Source organism: Somniosus microcephalus, chromosome 9, assembly GCF_052327205.1.
Source record: "Somniosus microcephalus isolate GS21.2 chromosome 9, FLI_Smic_1.0, whole genome shotgun sequence".
Taxonomy (NCBI): Eukaryota; Metazoa; Chordata; class Chondrichthyes; order Squaliformes; family Somniosidae; genus Somniosus; species Somniosus microcephalus.
Genome location: NC_140995.1, coordinates 211008752 through 211028763, shown reverse-complemented (window position 1 = coordinate 211028763; position 20012 = coordinate 211008752). Strand labels below are relative to the sequence as shown.

At 43.4% G+C, this 20012-nt stretch overlaps 1 protein-coding gene across 4 annotated transcripts in view; it reads right to left on the bottom strand.

Annotated features, from left to right (window-relative positions):
- The window catches only part of mrps5 (mitochondrial ribosomal protein S5), a 174741-nt gene that overhangs the window by 27146 nt on the left and 127583 nt on the right, over window positions 1–20012 (bottom strand). For 3 of the 4 annotated variants that reach the window (XM_085997858.1, XM_085997854.1, XM_085997857.1), the window contains 2 exons: window positions 3098–3144; window positions 280–337 (listed from right to left, as the gene is read on the bottom strand). In XM_085997858.1, the coding sequence (XP_085853984.1) occupies window positions 280–337; window positions 3098–3144 (105 nt within the window). Of the gene's footprint in view, window positions 1–279; window positions 338–3097; window positions 3145–9048; window positions 9115–20012 lie in introns of all 4 variants that reach the window. The other variant, XM_085997855.1, reaches the window with a different exon arrangement.

Genomic DNA, 20012 nt, shown 5'->3' with positions numbered 1-20012 from the left:
TGGAAGCAATGTTACTGTTCTGACTTGTGTGCTGGCAGATAAAATGATTGTTATGATACTGGACTAGCAAACCAGAGGTCCAGAGGAAAAGCAAACTGGTGCAATGCTGCAAATCCTGGGGTTTATTTTGACACAGGGATGGGAGTCCACGCACAGAACTATCCATCTGCATTGTCACGACATTCTCATGTGTGCGCACGACATGTGGTTTCTCAGGTCTCCTACGGTTATGCTCCTACAGTTCAGAAGGGTATGGAATGACCAACAATAGATACTTACTGCTGTGGTTGTTGTACATCTCTATGTAGTACAAGTAGTGGATGGCTCTGTTCTTTGCCTAAAAATTAAACAAAACAAGCAACTGAAATAGAACACTGAAACAGTTGGTTAAGGACAAAAGTATCATTATGACATTTATTAATGAGGTAAAAACATAGCTTGTGAGGTAAAGCAGTCCATCTCAACTCTAGTCATGTAAGACTGAGTGTGAGTCCAGGACTGCTGGTCAATCAAACCAACTTGGCTAATTATTTTTGCCCATTCTCAGCGCAGCCACTAGGTGGGGGAAATGATACACAGCAGTGACTCTCTGTAGGGAAATGGGAAAACCAGCGGAAACTAAGTCACTCTGCCCAAGGCCCTTCTCAGGCGAGTTGGCCACAGAGCTGCATTGATGGCATCTGTGGTACAGATCATGTTGTCTGTGCAAGCTTGTGTTAGAGATCAATGTGCACAAAATAGTTACTCCTTGGTGGGAAAACGTCAGCACTGGCTGAGGTGCAAGAAGTTTCAATGCTGTTATTCTGCAGAGACTGCTGGAGCAGTGCAGAATGCGGAGGTGGGCCCGCACCAGCTCTTGCGTTCTGGCATAAACGCGGAGCTGTGGCTTAAGCGCCAGTGTGGCTCTGTCATAGTGTCATAGAGGATTGGCAGCCGAGCCAAATCTCCTAGAACACCTTTACAACTGTTCCAGAGTTTATTCTGTCCTAGAGTCAAGCATGTTACAAAGCAAACAACTCTTGTGCATCTATCTTGGGTCAATAAATAAAAACAGGGGGAAAAAAAAACCCAAAAGCAATAAAATGTGCATTTGAATTACAGTGCTGCAGTTTGAGTACAGGTACAGGAAACTTTGGTTTATCCGGAGGTTGTATGGCTGGAAACCTCGATCTAACGGCAGAAATCAGCAGCCGTTTTGTTAGGTTTTTTTTCTTCTCCTTCTCCTAGCATTTTTTTAAACAGTCAGTCTCTGGAAAGCCTCTCTGAAGCTGTTGCTAAGCTACAGAGACGCTTCCAAGGTATGGGCCGAGTGTTTACAAGCTGTTGCTAAGCAACAGTGTTTGTTGTCAGATACGGAGATGAAAACCTCCATATCCTTCAACGTTAGCGCTGGTCTGTCCGGAAGTTTTCATAGATCGGCATCACGACGGTCCCGTCGGTGGCGGATATCGCGAAGTTTCCTGTACTTGGTTCTTTCAATTTGATTAATGATTTATAACACAAGAATAAATTCAGAGGAAATTAGGAGAATGCGGAGGTGAAAGATAGTAAATGAATAGTAGTAAATGAATGGAAAGTATACTTTTTTAAAAATTCACTCAGGACGTGGGTGTCGCAGGCAAGGCCAGCATCCCTAGTTGTCCTTGAGAAGGTGATACGGCTTCTTCTTGAACCCCTGCAGTCTGTGTGGGCTTGTAGCAGTTTGAGACAATTGAGCAGCTTGCTAGGCCACAGAAGGCAGTTACGAGTCAACCACATTGGTGTGGGACTAGAATCACATATAAGCCAGTCTAGGTAAGTATGGCGGTTTCATTCCCTAAAAGGACAGCAGTGAACCAGCTGGGCTTTTGTGACAATCTGACGGCTTCATGGTTGCTTTTATTGATCTTTATTTTTGGATTTATTTTATACCGAATTCAAATGATCAAACTGCTATGGTGGGACTCACATTCTCTGGATTACTAGTCCAGTAGCATAACCACTATGGTACTGTCTCCGTAACATAATATAATTGTTTCCATTCTCCATAGAAAAGTGACAATTATTTAAACATTTCGGAATAAAAAGTGACTCCAAATCATGAACAGTTTTGATAGAGAAAATAAGGAGAAACTGTTTCCAGTGGCAGAAGGGTCGGTAACCAGAGGTCACAGATTTAAGGTGGTTGGAGAAAGAACCAGAGAGAAACTTTTTTTTTTTTTTTTTTTTTATACACAGCAAGTTGTTGTGATCTGGAATGCACTGTCTGAAAACAGATTCCATAGTAACTTTCAAAAGGGGATTGGATAAATATTTGAAGGGAAAACATTTACAGGGCTGGGGGGGAAAAACGGGGGGAGTGGGACTAGTTGGATAGCTCCACCAAAGAGCCGGCACAGGCGCGATGGGCCAAATGACATCTTTCTGTGCTGTATCATTCCATGACTCTTAAAGCCATATCCAGGATAAGACAACAACTTGCATTTATATTGTGCCTTTTATGTAGAAAAAGTCCCAAGGTGCTTTATAAGGCGGGGGGGGGGGGGGGGGGGGGAGAAGGAACAAAATAAATAGAATAAAGGAGCAAAGGCCGGGTCGTGAGACAAGACCTAGGAGAGGTGACTTGGTCAAAAAAATGTAAGAGGTTTTTTTATATAAAAGATCCTACAGTGGCATTAATCATGAGTATTGTGGACCCCACCACCCCATATCTGGTATTTATTGTGAATTCTGTTTAAAAATAAAACTCATGGAATGGAAGGCTCCCATGGCCACCAGCATCCCTCTGCGGTTGCGGAGGTTGAGCGTATAAACATGTTTCTTCACTTTGCGTTGGCTCTCCATACTCAGCGATGATCATTGCTTTCACTGGGCCAGCAGAGGGTGTTGGGCGCTGAGACTGAGCAAGAAAAAAAGTACCATTTTCATAGCTATCACTGGAACGGGAGCAAAGATGCCCAATTATGTTGAGTGTTTAAAAATTTAACTTGGAAATAGTTTTTTTTCTCATCAATTGTATAGAAATGTGGTATTTTTCTCATCTATGCTCAAAAATGCAGCTCCCGGGAACTCCTGATCTAAAGTAAAACCTATTAAAAAAACCCCCACAAAATCCTACCTTTCGGAGAGCTGTTGTTCTGTCAGGTGCTTTACCTAATGCAAAACCTGAATAAAATAAAATGGAGATCATCAGTTACACCACACCAGTTTAAGAAAGAGTAGGCACATTAAAGACTGCCCCAGTAAGACGTAGTGAGGCCTAGAGAGAAAATAGCCCACAACCAAGAGTGGAAACATCACTGGGCATTGCATGGAGCAGTGACCAGTGCTCATTGCATGGAGCAGTGACCAGTGCTCATTGCATGGAGCAGTGACCAGTGCTCGGATCATTACATTTAATTGCTTCTTGCACTCATTTATAGTACAGAGTGATTGCTGCCATTGAACCGGAAGCTGCGCAGAAGCATTCTGTGCACAAATGTCAGGTCCCAAATAAGAAAAAGTAATGTTCATCACAACCGGCACAGGACCTGAGAGCGATAAACACACTCTACAAGAGTACAATAAAACTCTCACAATGTGACAACATCTAAAACCCTCACAATGTGACAACATCTAAAACCCTCACAATGTGACAACATCTAAAACCCTCACAATGTGACAACATCTAAAACCCTCACAATGTGACAACATCTAAAACCCTCACAATGTGACAACATCTAAAACCTTCACAATGTGACAACATCTAAAACCCTCACAATGTGACAACATCTAAAACCCTCACAATCTGACAACATCCTAATATCACCTTCAGGTCACATTGCAGACCTCACAACACCTGAAATTTCCACCCCCTCACTTTTCTCTCTCACCAATCTGTGGGAAGACCAGCGAGAACAATCAAAAAACCACTGGGACTGCGCACGTGCATCCACTTTACATAAGAACATAACATAAGAAATAGGAGCAGGAGTAGGCCAATCGGCCCCTCGAGCCTGCTCCGCCATTCAATAAGATCATGGCTGATCTGATCCTAACCGCCAATCTACTATTACAGAACCATCTCCTGAATCTAACAGAATTAGACACACGAAATAGGAGCAGGATCAGGCAACACGGCCCCTGGGCCCACTCCGCTACCCACAGGGCCATGACCGATCCGAACCTAGACTCATGTCCAAATTCCTGCCCGCTCCCCGTAACCCTTAATTCCCTTTACTTCTAGGAAACTGTCTATTTCTGTTTTAAATTTATGTAATGATGTAGCTTCTACAGCTTTTTGGGGCAGCATATTCCATGGACCTACCACCCTTTGAGTGAAGTAGTTCCTCCTCATCTCAGTTTTGAAAGAGCAGCCCCTTATTCTAAGACTATGCCCCCTAGTTCTAGTTTCACCCATCATCGGGAACATCCTCCCTGCATCCACCTGATCCAACCCCTTCACAATCTTATATGTTTCAATAAGATCACCTCTCATTCTTCTGAACTCCAATGAGTCCCAATCTACTCAACCTCTCCTCATATGTCCATCCTCTCATCCCCGGGATTAACCGAGTGAACGTTCTTTGTACTGACTCGAGAGCAAGTATGTCTTTTCTTAAGTATGGACACCAAAACTGTATGCAGTATTCCAGGTGCGGTCTCACCAATACCTTGTACAACTGAAGCAATACCTCCCTATTTTTATATTCTATCCCCCTAGCAATGAAAGCCAACATTCCATTGGCCTTCTTAATCACTTGCTGCACCTGCATACTAACCTTTTGAGTTTCGTGCACCAGGACCCCCAGATCCCTTTGTACTTCAGTACTTTCCAGTTTCTTGCCATTAAGATAATAACTTGCTCTACGATTTTTCCTGCCAAAGTGCATAACCTCACACTTTCCAGTATTGTATTCCATCTGCCAAATCTCTGCCCACTTACTTAGCCTGTCTATGTCCCCTTGCAGGTTTTTTATGTCCTCCTCACTCACTACTTTCCCTCCCATCTTAGTATCATCTGCAAACTTTGATATGTTACACTCGGTCCCCTCCTCCAAATCATTAATATAGATTTTGGGGACCCAGCACTGACCCCTGCGGAACACCACTAGTTACTGATTGCCAGTCTGAGAATGAACCATTTATCCCAACTCTCTGCCTTCTGTTAGATAGCCAATCCTCTATCCATGCCAGAATATTACCCCCAATCCTGTGATTTTTTATCTTAAGCAATAATCTTTTGTGTGGCACCTTGTCAAATGTCTTTTGGAAGTCTAAATACACTACATCCACTGGTTCCCCTTTATCCACCCTATATGTTACTTCCTCAAAGAACTCCAGCAAATTTGTCAAACATGACTTCCCCTTCATAAAACCATGCGGACTTTGTCCTATTAAATTATGATTATCCAAATGTCCTGTTACTGTCTCCTTAATAATGGACTCCAAAATTTTACCTACCACAGATGCTATAGTTTCCAGCCTTCTGTCTACTGCCCTTTTTAAATAAGGGTGTTACATTAGCAGTTTTCCAGTCTGCCGGGACCTTTGCTGAGTCCAGGGAGTTTTGGAAAATTATCACCAATGCATCCACAATCCCTACCGCCACTTCCCTCAAGACCCTTTATTTCGTAGGCAGCAGTCGTGTCATTAATAGTGAAGTTGCCAACTCTGGTTTAATGTATTCCTCACTCAATGGTTTCATCACTTAACCTCCTGCGTCCAACTGCCCTGCCCCCCGACCTTCCTGCCATTGGTCGCCCAACCTGTCCATCCTCGCGGTGCCCCGCCTTCCTACGCCAATTGGAAAGCTAAAGGCTCTTCATTACCTGATTAAATGATTCTTGACCGCCAGCCAAAGAACCTTTTTTCCCCCCCATCTCCAATATTTTTATAACTAATAAACAGAAACATTCACAGAGAAAATGGAAAAAAAATCCACAATTTTTTTTTAATGCCCCTATGATTTTTCTCCAGGATTGCTCACAGGCATTTTCTCATTTCTTAAATACTACGGTTGGCGGGGCAACGAGAGGAAGGACATGTTGGGCGACCAATGGCAGGAGGTTCGGGGGCAGGGCAGTTGGACGCAGGAGGTTAAGTGATGAAACTTCCAGGAATACATTCAACCAGAGTTGGCAACTTCACTATAAAGGACACAACTGCTGCCGATGAAATAAAGTAGTTGGGTGTGCGCAGTCCCACAGCAGTGCCCTGGAGGTTAATCTCCAATTCCTGGAGACTCCAGGGCAATCTGAAGGGTTGGTAACCCTAATTTATAGTGATTGCTTCAACAGTCATCTCCTGTTAATTTATTATGCAACCCTATTAACTTTTGGGTGAAAATGTTTTACCTGACTCCCCTTTTTACCTGACTACTGTTTTACCTGACTACTGAACTCCACAAATAAACTCTAAAGCCTGCACATCTGCCAATGCACTTTATTATGGTTATGTTTATGTTAATGTATTACAAGCCAAATGCATGTTGAATGTTTAAATGTCTTAATCTAAATGTACACTCTCGGGAGCCGCAAGCCTACATTTCATTGTACTGCACTTGTGCACTAACAATGACAATAAAGTTGATTATGATTATGATTATGATTTTACACTGAACTTGTGTCTCCCAATGTTTAAGCCTTTCATTAGTCGATAATTTGTTTGGACCAGTTTTGACAATTTCCTTCAAAATCTTCAAAGCAGAGGAAAGGGGGAGGAGCTACAGAAAAACTCCATTAGTTCCCAAAGCTTAGTGTGCAACCGTAGTATTTAAGAAATGAGAAAATGCCTTTACAAAAACGTTAAAAAAAATCTTACGTACACTCTTAAAGATGTTGTAAGAAAAAAAACAGTAAAAATGTAAATAATACTTCTTAAAAACCCTCTTCTCCGCCCCCCCTCCCCTTCCTTCCAGGTTTCTTGCGGCCTTCACTTATGGAGCACCTGTCAGTGTCAGCTGTGGCTCAGTTGGTAGCACACTCGCCTCTGAGTCACAAGGTTGTGGGTTCAAGTCCCACTCCAGGAACTTGAGCACATAAATCTAGGCTGACACTCCACTGCAGTCCTGAGGGAGTGCTGCACTGTCGGAGGTGCCATCTTTGGATTGAAACATTAAACCGAGGCCCTGTCTGCTCTCTCATGTGGACGTAAAAGATCCCATGGCACTATTTCGAAGAAGAGCAGGAGTCATCCCCGGTGTCTTGGCCAATATTTATCCCTCAACCAACATAACAAAAAACAGATTATCTGGTCATTATCACATTGCTGTTTGTGGGAGCTTGCTGTGCGCAAATTGGCTGCCGCATTTCCCAGATTACAACAGTGACACAACTTCAAAAGTACTTCATTGGCTGCAAAGCACTTTGAGACGTCCTGTGGTCATGAAAGGCGCTATATAAATGCAAGTCTTTCTTTTCTTTACCTCTGGCCTGTCGCAAGTAGGCCTCAAAGCCTCTTCCACCGAGACATTTCTACTGCTGCTGGCCACTGAGTATTAAGTGAGGGAAATGTGGCCTCATCCCGCCCGCTGTCACTTACATGCAGTGGGGCGAGGGTACAGCGGCCAAAGATATTTTCCCCCAGCGAGGTGGGAGGAAGATGTTGTCAGGATGTCATGGCCCCGCACTGTTGAATTGTTTCCCTAAATCTTTCCACATCGCATCCCACTTTCAAAAGACTCGTTATAAACTCTCTCTTCAGGCACATCTTTGATCACTTCCACATATCTTCTCAATTCCTGCTTGGTGTCCAATCAGCCTCTTTTGTAAAGTGCCTTGGGACATTTGGCTTTGTAAATGTAAGTTACTATTTTTGTAAATATTGGCTTCTCTTCTATCTCCCTTTACTTCTAGAAATACTAATGGTGATGGTCCCAAACATGCAGAGAGGAGATATTTATTTTTATAACAGGAGGCTATCGGTGATCAATTACTGCGATGGCGGTACTAAGGTTTCATTAAAGGCTCATGTCTACTCTCTTGTGCCTTCATTTTATCCTTGTGATATAAACAATGTTTCCAATCCATTAGAAGTCTACAGTATTACAATGTTAAAGCACTTAAGCTTTAAAACAAAATATGATACATTTGTAGGAGGTAACTCTATCCAGGGTATTTGTTTTATAAGGTAGTTCAGAGCAGAACGACCATGCTTAAGTATTTCCATCATGCATGCCTCATATCCCAATGTCTGCAAAGCCACTACACTAGGATTTCAGGTAGCGAAGAACACCAATAAATTGTAAGAAATTTCTCACTTGCACAAATTCAAATCTAAATTATACAGATCATGGAGAAGCAATAGGGACATAAGGAGTAAGACTACTTGTGTCTCAAACAAGACCGGCAATTGAAGACGTTTCCCCCTTTTTCTACAGGGTTGTGAATATGTGGAGTGAACATCCAGCAAAAGCAGTGTAAATGAGCTGTTTAAACATACAGTTAGGAACAGGAGAAATCAAATACTCCATGGATTTCAAATACTAATTTGAAAGGCAGTCAACAGTCTGGCCCATGAAAGCACGCAAATAGTACAAACACAGATGATCAAAACTGGCATATTAATAAAACACCCGGGGGAAAAAATTCGGTTGATTTGCGCTTCCCGTTAGCGCCCTAAGAGGGCCTCCCCCGAAATTCAGCGGGAGGTTAGTGGCGGCGGTAACTGTTAGCGCCCTGTGGCACTGTGCCTCCGGCGATGACATTATCGCCGTGCGCAGTGCCCCGCTCACGCCCCGGCTGCGATCTTCAGTAGCGCCCCCTGACTTACCGCTGGATGCTACGTGCGCGGCGCTGCGGCACGTAGCGCCATGATGTTCACTCGCAGCGCCCCAAGAGAGAGGCGGGGCGCTTCCAGTAGCGCCCCGCCTCCCTCTTGGGGCGCTACCAGTGAATTTCGGGTGCGGGGGGCGCTAATTTTTTCAGGGCGCTAAAAGGGGCGAAGTTAGCGCCCCAAAAAGGGGGAGCGACCCAATTTCCCCCCCGCACTTACTTTCAAACTATTTTGATCTCTACATCCTTTGCTCATATATAAAGAAAATGAATTGAACATAAATAAAAAGTGCTTTGAAACCAGACAGTTCCTTACCAAAATCAAAACAGAAGATCTTCAAAAGAATAAAAACTGAATCCCAACTAGCATCAAATTCCAGCCCTGTGAATAAAGACCTTTAATTAAAAAAATGATGTATAAAATGTAAGATCAATGCACCCTGCTACCTGCAGTGACAAAGTAGTGATCTTCCATTCGCAAGAGCCAGATTTATGAGGCAGTTTATTTTTTTTCATTTGCAATTAATTTTGAACACTGCACAGCCTTTGGGATTCCTTACTATCAGTAACCTTCACCTTCACCATAATTAATGGAGGATAACCCGGGACATAACTTCCACGAGTGGGAAACAAATCCTATCTCATGGGCCTTTGTAATACCTTCTATTTATACCATTGTCAATAGTCTCCATTCCCCATGTGTTATCCATCTCCCCTTCAAAATCTGCTGCCATTGACCTTGCAATCTGTCCTCTCATCATCGTTCATCTCCAACCCCCTTTTCCTCTCTAACGTCATCGAAGGTGCAATCGCCTCCCAGTTCAGTGGACATCCCTCCCGATTCCTGAAACACTCTATTCAAATCCCTCCAGTCCAGTTTCGAGTCTTCTCACAGCATTGAAGCAGCCTTAACCAATGTCACAAAGGCATCCTCTGTGTCTGTGATTGTGGTGCATTATTCTTCCACATCATCCTTGATTGTGCAACAGTGTCAGCTGTGGCTCAGTGGGTAGCACACTCGCCTGAGTCAGAAGGTTGTGGGTTCAATCCCACTTGAGCACATAAAGCTAGGCTGACACTCTAGTGCAGTGCTGAGGGAGTGTTGCACTGTCAGAGGTGCCGTCTTTCGGATGAGATGTTAAACCGAGGCCCCGTTTGCTCTGTCAGGTGGATGTAAAAGATCTCATGGCACTATTACGAAGATGATCAGGGGAGTTATCCCCGGTGTCCTGGCCAATATTTATCCCTCAATCAACATAACAAAAACAGATTATCTGGTCATTATCACATTGCTGTTTGTGGGAGTTTGCTGTGTGCAAATTGGCAGACGCGTTTCCCACATTACAACAGTGACAACACTTCAAAAGTACTTCACTGGCTGTAAAGCGCTTTGAGACGTCTGTTGGTTGTCAAAGGCGCTATATAAATCGAAGTATTTTTTTTAAACAGTGTTTGATATAGCTGACATATGCTCTGATCAAGGTAGTGCAGCAGATATTGTACATATGGACTTTCGGAAGACATTCAACACAGTGCCACACAGGAGGTTTATTAAGAAGATGGAAGCCCATGGAATTAAGGGAAAAGTGGCAGGATGGATACAAAATTGGCTCAATAACGGGATACAAAGGGTGGTGGTGGATGTTTTTCAGACTGGGAGGTGGATGCAAGTCGTGTTCCCCAAGAGTCAGTTTTGGGTCCATTACCCTGCAATTTTTATAAATGACCTAGACTCAGGTGTAGGGAGCAGCATTATCACTGCAGATGATATAAAACTTGGCAAAGTACAGTAGTAGATAGTGATGAGGATACTTATAGGCTTCAGGATGACAGACAGGATGGTGAAATGGGCAGAAGCATTGCAGATGGAGTTCAATGCGGAGAAGTGTGAAGTGATGCACTTTGGGAGGATTAATATGGAAAGACAGTGTACTGTAAATGGCATGATTTTGAAAAGTGTAGATGATCAGAGAGACCTTGGTGTCGCTATACACAAATCCCTAAAGGTGACAGGGCAAGTTGATAAGGTGATTAAGAAAGCATATAGGTTATTTGGGTTTATAAACAGAGGAATAGAAAATAAAAACAAGGAGATCATGCTAGAACTTAATAAATTACTGGTTAGGTCCCAGCTGGAGCACTGTGGCTGATTCTGGGCACCACACTTAAGGGAAGATGTAAAGGCCTTAGAAAGGGTGCAGAGGAAGTTTACAAGGATGTTACCAAGGATGAAGGACTTCAGTTATGAGGAGAGGTTGGAAAAGTTAGGACTGTTCTCCTTGGAACAGAGAAGGTTAAGAGGCGACCGGATAGAGGTTTTCAAGAAAGAAATAAAGACTTGCATTTATACAGCGCCTTTCATGACCACTGGACGTCCCAAAGCGCTTTACAGCCAATGAAGTACTTTTGAAGTGTTGTCAACTGTTGTAATGTAGGATGATGAGAGGTTTTGATAGAGTAGATAAGAGAAAAATTATTCCCTCTGGTGAGTAGGTCAATAACGAGAGGCCATAAATTCAAAATTATTGGCAAAAGATCTAGAGGGGAGATGAGGAGAAATTTGTTGGGATCTGGAACGCTCTACCTGAAAAGATGGTGGAAGCTGATTCCATAAATAATTTTAAAAGGGAGATGGACAGGTAGTTGAGGAGGAGGGGGAACCTACAGGGTTTCGGACAAAAAACGGGGATGTGGGACTAAGCACGACGGCTCTTTCAAAGAGCCAGCACAGGCACGACGGGCCGAATGGCCTCCTCCTGTGCTGTAAGTTTCTATGATTGTTCCAACACCTCTCCTCTTTTATCCACCTCCTGGGACTGTCCTTGCATGATTCCATTCCTACCTATACAAATGCAGCCCATGCATCTCCAACAATGTTTTTGCTTTCCTTTGCCACACTATCACCTTTGAAGCCTCCTCAAGGAGCTATCTTTGGTGTGCTCCTCTTCCTTCTGGTGACATCATCCACAGGCATGGGGTCAGTTTTCACATGCATGTTGATGACACCAGCTTTAGCTCTCCTTTCGACCACTTGACTGTTTGTCCGACGTCAAGTCTTTGATGAGTCACAATTTCCTCTGGCTCAACATTGGGAAGATCAAACCATTGATCAATTTGGCCAGACCACAAACTCTAATCCCTTGCCACTGACTCCAACTCCAACACCCCCTTGCCCCAGCCACACTCTCAGGCTGAACAAGTCTGCTTGCAATGTTGTTGATGTGTTTGATCCCAAGTTGAACTTGGTGCTTATGACGCTGGACTAGAGGTTGCGAGTTCAAATAATACCATGGTAAGTTGTGAAATTTAATTCAATAAAGCTAATATTTTTGGGCCAGTAATAGAAAAAATGACCATGAAAGCTGCTGAATTATAAAAACCCAATTAGTTTGACCTGTTGAGTATTTCCAGCATTTTCTGTTTATATTACAGATTTCCAGCATCCGCAGTATTTGAGCATGACATCCTCTGATTTATATTCTACTGTTTTGGCCAAGTTCCGCATTCTATTTGCTTTGTTGATTGCTGAACAGTAGTGGTTGGACATGTTGAGTGTCACGTCTACTCGGGATCTCTCAACTTCTTCAGCTATTTCAACATCATTCATGAAGTATGTCCATTTTTATTCCTATGTACAGTACTTTATATATGTCTGCATTAAATTTTACTTCCCATTGTTCTGGCCACTTATATATTTTGCCCAACTATGTGCATTTCCCAAGCTGTCTCCATGGAATTAAATTTACACTGAGTTTCTCATTATCTAGCCACCTCCACAAAATATGAAGCCATTTGACAGAAATGGTGATATTCTGCATGGTTGTGAAAATAATTACATTTCTTCAGCCTGAACCCTCAATCTCCTCTCTAATTCTGGCTCACCATCCTCCAATGCCCATTTCTCAGCCGTCTGTATAGCCTCTTAATCTTTACATGGTTTACGGCTTCAATCTCTTTTTCTCCTAGTTTCATCAATTTTCTGTGGTCTCCATTTTCCTCTCAGTAGCTGTACATTACATTTTTCTAGCTTGTCTGCCAACATAGTACCATGTGGTCTGTTATCTCCTTTATGCTGAGACTCCACTGCTCTCCCATCTGTATCAGAACACTCGCCATGCATTATAAAGTCTGTCACAGTTATGCATGCATGAACTGAATAAGAATTTTGTCAAGTTTTCGCCATCTTTACATTTTTGACAGGCCTATTCTGCAGCTTTGAACACGTGTTATAAATTAAAAATATAAAACATGACGGGACTCAAAGGGTTACAGAAAGAATAAATCATCAGTGAACCGGTCCTCTATAACTCACTCACTCTTTAATCTCGTGAATTAGGAACCCAATGACAGCCTGCACTTTCTCCAGTCAGCATGGAATCACACTGCATATCACTTTCATAAAACAAGAAAATAATTTAGGAACTAAAATTTCTATGAATTTAACAGTGAAATTATGATTTAATTAGTGATACTGCATGACGGAATAATAAGGAGCAGACTACAGTGTAATTTTCTGATAGCTAGAGATAGCGATGATCCAATTTAATGCCCATCTGCATAATTAAAATCCAGGAGAATTACTCTGCATTTAAAGTGGATTATTTTCATTTTAACTGTAGATTAAGTTACAGTGTGTAGTCAATGTGACTTTTTGATAATGGCCTGACAGGATATAATAGATAATTGTTGTTTTTAAATTTTAGGCTGAAAACAATGATGATAAAAAGTATCCAGTTGATCTTAGTCAGGCACAGAATTCCAATATGTGAAACCGCGTCCTAATCACATGTATTGTACAGAATCCCTAATCCAAAAAGCCTGTTCCACCAGTAAATAAAATAAAACAGACTGGTATTTAAAAGAAGGCATTTGATAAAGCTCCACAAATGAGGCTTTCAAAGAATATTAAGGCTCACAGAATTAAAGTAAGCTTAGGCAGCTGGATTGAGAACTGGCAATGCCTTATAATGCTGAATGATAAATTAAAAAGACTCTTCTTGACCGGGACAAGTGATTTGTGGCGTGCTAAAGAGAACTGATCCCACTATGCATAATGATTTTAGAGAAGAGTACTCCTGTAATGTTATATAAACTGTTCTGATGACACCAAGCTACGTGCCCAGGTGACAAATAAAAAATAAACAAAGCACTCAAAGGAAACCCAGCCCAATTAAGTGAATTAGCTTTATAACTGTGGATACGTTCTAATTTTCACAAATATATGGAAGAGATATATATTTGGAATAGAATAACAGAGATGACCATGGGATTTCAGGCTCGAAGGCTGTTACTATAATTTGGACCGTGGATTCAGTCCAGTATCTGTACAGTGTGTTACTCAGCTGGCATACCCAAGTTATGCTGCCAGCTGCTCCTTGGATTGAACCGAAGATGCGCTTTGCTTGCTGGGTGGTTTATTTTTTAATATTGTGAAAGACTGGCTGGTTCTCCTAAGATTAAAAACAATTAACACCGAATATAAAAAGTTCCCAGGAGGTCCAGTGCAATCCAATTGGCACAAGACTACCTACCAGAGGTGATCTCACACCTCTAGGCTTCGGGGCTTTTGGTAGGTAGGTAATTTCCTGACTTCAGAGTTATATTACCACTTTCATGTTGTTGTGCATTTGCACTAACACGAAAACGCTTAGCATTTGCACTAGAAGTGTGATAGCTACAAGTGGGAACACCTCCAAGTTCCTCTTCAAATCACATACTATTATGGCATCGATATATATCGCCGTTCCTTCAGCACTGGGTCAAAATCCTGAAATTCCCTATCTAATTGTGGGAGCACCATCACCACATGGACTGCAGCGGTTCAAGAAGGCCCACCACCACCTTCTCAGGGCAACTAGGAATAGGCAATAAATGTGGCTTTGTCAGCATTACAAGAACAAGGAAATGAAAAGATTGCACAGAACTGAACTAGCTTTCATTCGAGAAGGATACATTGACAAAGGACATGGTCCAGGTCTCTAAAATGTTGATAGATATGAGTAATGTCGATATAAACAGGCTGTCCAAATCAGACTACGAACACAGACTTATAGCACACAAGCACAAAATTAACAAACCTTAACCAAGACTAGAAATGTAGACTTGCTTCCCTGTAGATTTGTAGGTCTGCAGAACTGACGTGTAATAAAAACAGTTAAAGTTGTTTCAATTAACCGGTTTAAAAAGAGATAGGGGGCTAAATTTGGTTGATTTGTGTCTCTCGTTAGCGCCCTCCGCCCTCTTAGGGTGCTAACGGGGCGCAAATCAACTAGCGCATAGGCGTGGTGTCGCTAACGCCTCCCGCAAAATTCAGCGGGAGGTTAGTGGCGGCGTTAACCGTTAGCGCCACTGTTAGCGGATGATGAGATCATCGCCATGTGCAGCACCCCGCTCGCGCCCCGGCTGTAATATTGGGTGGCGCCCCCCGACTTACCGCCGGACGCTGTGTCCGCTGGGGTCAGGGGGCCTACCTGCGGCCAGGGCGGCGCTAGTTAAATGGGGAGGTGGCAGGCAGCCATTTTTGTTGCTGGCCGCCTGCCAGCACCTGCCCCCATTGCTGTCCCCGTCCCCCGTGAAGCAGCCCCCCCCGCACCCCGCAGGGTGTCGGCTACGCTCCTTGAGTGCTGGGCTCGTTTGCCGGCTCTCCCGATCCCTGGTGGCCCAGCTGGGCGCCGGGATGCGCTGCGCCAGGCCCCTCCTCTTTAATAAGGGGAGGAAGGCCTGCAGTACCGCGCCGCAACGCAACGCCGTGATATTGGCTCGCAGCACCCCAAGAGGGATGCGGGGCGCTTCAAGTAGCACCCCTCCACCCTCTCGGGGCGCTACCTGGGAAAAATCGGCCACGGGGGCGCTAACTTTTTCGGGGCGCTACCCAATTTTTACTCCATAGACTTCTATTTGATTAGGAACTCAGGTGGCTATTGTAAGTATAAGTGGAAATGATCAAATACTCTGAAACATAATAGTCCCCAAGCTGTTGAAACTGTGGAAATATGGCATGGAAAGGAACTGGTTAAAGATGAATAATGCAGATTGCTCGGCCAGACAGATATGTCACGGCTGCCTGTGATTACCTTTCGGAGGCAGTAGGTGCTTTCCAAAATTTTCCCTCTAGATCTTAAATAGGTCAGAAAAAATCCATGATGCAGTGGATTGCAAATGGCTTGTGGAACAAATGGCCTTGATGTGCTGAATGGGCCTTTATGTTCCTAACACTAAACCCACGCAACAGTATTGAGCTTTACCCAGATACAGGAGCTACGTCTAATTACTTCAGCATGAAATACATCTTCAAATGTTTTCTGTTGCCTTTGTTTTAAAAGCTTGCTGTACAAATGATTGAATAGGCTGTGGTAAGAAACATCAGCAAGCCGAGTGCTTTCCTCTGGAGTTCACAGAAATCCTAATTAAAGTGTAATATATCCTGGTAAACGAGTTATATTTTAATCAGGCTTCAACTGTTGGAAGAATATGATGTGGATAATCACCACACTTACACAAGGAATCAGAATGACTCTGGTACAGCTCATGTTGAATATCAATAATTTAAGGTTTGCTCCACTTGAAGTGGAAGAAATTGCAGGGCTATAGGGAAAGAGCAGAGTAGTTGGTCTAATTGGATAGCTCTTTCAAAGAGCCGGAACAGGCACGATGGGCAGAATGGCCTCCTTCTGTGCTGTATCATTCTATGGTTACTACCAATCTTTCAGACAGTGCAGCACAGATGGCAATGTGCTGAAGTCAGATTATCACACTGGCACTTGCTTTGCCTGGAGACTGAGGATGTATATTGCAGTCAAGGTTCTTGTTATTCGAGGCCCTCGTTTACAATGAAGTTGCACAATTCATACCTACATACCTAAAGAGAAAAGGTTTTGGACAAGTATGATTCTAGTGTATGGGGTTTATGTCACAATTACAAAGCAATTAACTGACTGAACATTTTGTGACAACAACTTCTTGCATTTTTATACAGCAAGTTGAACATAGGAAAACATCCCAAGGTGCTTCAAGGAGCATAATCAGACAAAAATAGACATCGAGCCAAAGGAGGAGATATTAGGAGGGGTGACTAAAAGCTTGGTCAAAGAGGTAGGTTTTAAGGAGGGTCTTAAAGGAGGAGAGAGAGGTAGATGGCGGAAAATTTAGGGAGGGAATTCTAGAGCTGAGCGCCGAGAGAACTGAAGGTACGGCCGCCAATGGTGGGGCAAAGGGAGTAGGGGCTGCATAAGAGGCCAGATATTGGAGGAACAGAGTTATTGGAAGGTTGTAGGAGGTTAGAGAGATGGGGAGGGGTGCAGCCATGGAGGGATTTGAATATGAGGATCAGAATTTAAAACTTGAAGCGTCTGACGAATGGGAGCCATTATAGGTCAGCAAGCACAGGGTGAGCTGGACTTGGTGTTGGTTAGGATATGGGACTTCGTGTTGGTTAGGGTATGGGACTTGGTGTTGGTTAGGGTATGGGACTTGGTGTTGGTTAGGGTATGGGACTTGGTGTTGGTTAGGGTATGGGACTTGGTGTTGGTTAGGGTATGGGACTTGGTGTTGGTTAGGGTATGGGACTTGGTGTTGGTTAGGGTATGGGACTTGGTGTTGGTTAGGGTATGGGACTTGGTGTTGGTTAGGGTATGGGACTTGGTGTTGGTTAGGGTATGGGACTTGGTGTTGGTTAGGGTATGGGACTTGGTGTTGGTTAGGGTATGGGACTTGGTGTTGGTTAGGGTATGGGACTTGGTGTTGGTTAGGGTATGGGCCCAGCATTTTGGATGAGTTCAAATTTATGGATGGTGGCAGTTGGGAGGCTGGCCAGGAGAGCACTGGAATAGTTGAATCTGGAGGTAACAAAAGCGTGGATGAGGGTTGCTGCAGCAGATGGGCAAAGTAGGCAACATTACAGAGGTGGAAGTAGGCGGTCCTTGTAATGGAGAGGATTTGGGCTTGGAAGTTCAGCTCAGGGTCAAATAGGAAGCTGACATTGTGAAGTCTGGTACAGCCTGAGGCAGTGGCTGGGGAGGGGATGGAATCAGGGGCGAAAGAACGGTGTTTGTGGTGGGAGCCAAAGTCAATAGCTTCAGTCTTTCCAATGTTTAATTGGAGGAAATTATGGCTCATCCAGGACTGGATGCCGGACATGCTGAGGATGTGAAAGACACAACATAAATGCAAGTCTCTCTTCTGATCTGTGCACTGCCATGTTATTTCTAACTGTTTAAGCAAGTTATGGCCATAAGAAAATTCCCGATGAGCACAGTGAATTTTCTGAATGCTGTTAGTGAGATGTTAAAGCAAAGAGAAGATACAGATGCTGTAAAATAACACTGGCAATCATCATAAAAATAAAATAACACTGGCAATCACAAAAATAAAATAACACTGGCAATCCAGGTCAATCCTGCCCTACACTCAAGAAGTGCGACACCATCCAGGAAAAAGCAGCCCGCTTGATTGACACCCCTTTAAACATTCACTCGCTCCACCACCAGCGTACCGTGGCTGCAGTGTGTACCATCTACAAAATGCACTGCAGCAACTCGCCAAGGCTTCTTCGGCAGCACCTCCCAAACCTACGACTTCTACCACCTAGAAGGACAAGGGCAGCAGGCACATGGGAACACCACCACCTCCAAGTCACACACCATCCTGACTTGGAAGTGTATCGCTGATACTTCATCGTCACTGGGTCAAAATCCTGGAACTCCATCCCTAACAGCACCTTCACCACACAGACTGCAGCGGTTCAATGCGGCGGCTCAACACCACCTTCTCAAGGGCAATTAGGGATGGGCAATAAAAGCTGACCTTACCAGCGACGCCTACATCTCATGAACGAATTAAAAAAAAACACCATTGATTGGATCTGTTGGCGGGGTGGGGGGGGGGGGGGGAAGGTGGGTCATACTAATTGTAATAACTGTGGCGGGCTCTTTTTGGTATTTCCATTCTTACCAGGTTGTTTGCCTTGGGCTGGGAAAGGGAAATTGCTATGGTACTTGCTGTAGTATTGTGTGGCCACTGGTGCTGGGACTAGTGCAATTGATTAAATGGCCCTCTGCCTTAGTAATGCTGTAAAAAGCTTGGAAAAGTCAGGCCATTATCTGGAATATACTACAGCTACACTACATAGGATTACATGGGATATACGGCACAGAAACAGGCCATACGGCCCAACCAGTCCATGCCGGCGTTTATGCTCTACTCGAGCCTCCTCCTGTCATTCCTCATCTAACTCTACCAGCATAACCCTCTATCCCCTTCTCCTTCATATGCTTATCTAGCCTCCCCTTAAATGCATCTGTACTATTCGCTTCAACCATTCCCTGTGGTAGCGAGTTCCACATTCTCACCACTCTCTGGGTAAAGAAGTTTCTTCTGAATTCCCTATTGGATTTCTTGGTGACTATCTTATATTGATGGCCTCTAGTTTTGCTCTTCCTCACAAGTGGAAACACTCTCTCTGTATCTACTCTAGCAAAACCTTTCATAATTTTAAAGACCTCTATTAGGTCACACCTCAGCCTTCTCTTTTCAAGAGAAAAGTGACCCAGCCTGTTCATCCTTTCCTGATAGGTATAACCTCACATTTCTGGTATCATCCTTGTAAATCTTGTTTGCACCCTCTCCAGTGCCTCTATATCCTTTTTATAATATGGCGACCAGAACTGTACGCTGTACTTTAAGTGTGGTATAACAAAGGTTTGATCCAAGTTTAGCATAACTTCTCTACTTTTCAATTCAATCCCTCTAGAAATAAACCCTAGTGCTTGGTTTGCTTTTATATGGCCTTGTTAACCTATGTTATCTGTGTTCAATTTTATTTGCCAATTATATGCCCATTCTTCAAGTTTATTAATGTCTTCTTTTATTTTGTTGCAGTCCTCCTCAGTATTTACTATCTCCCCCCACCCCCAAATCTGCAAATTTCAAAATTATGTTTTTGATTCCAAAGTCTAAATTGTTAATATAAATTGTGAACAACAGTGGTCCCAGCACTAATCCTTGTGGAACACCACTACCCACCTTCTGCCACTGAATAGCTACCCTTTTACTCCTGCTCTCTGCTTTCTGTCTTGAAGCCAGCTAGCTATCCATTCCGCTACTTCTCCCCCGACTCCGCATGCTCTGACCTTATTCATTGGTCTATTATGTGGCACCTTATCAAAGGCCTTTTGAAAATCTAGATAAATTACATCTACTGCATTACCCTTGTCTACTTTTTCTGTTACCTCTTCAAATAATTTAATGAGGTTGGTCAAGAAAGACTCCCTTTTGAAATCCATA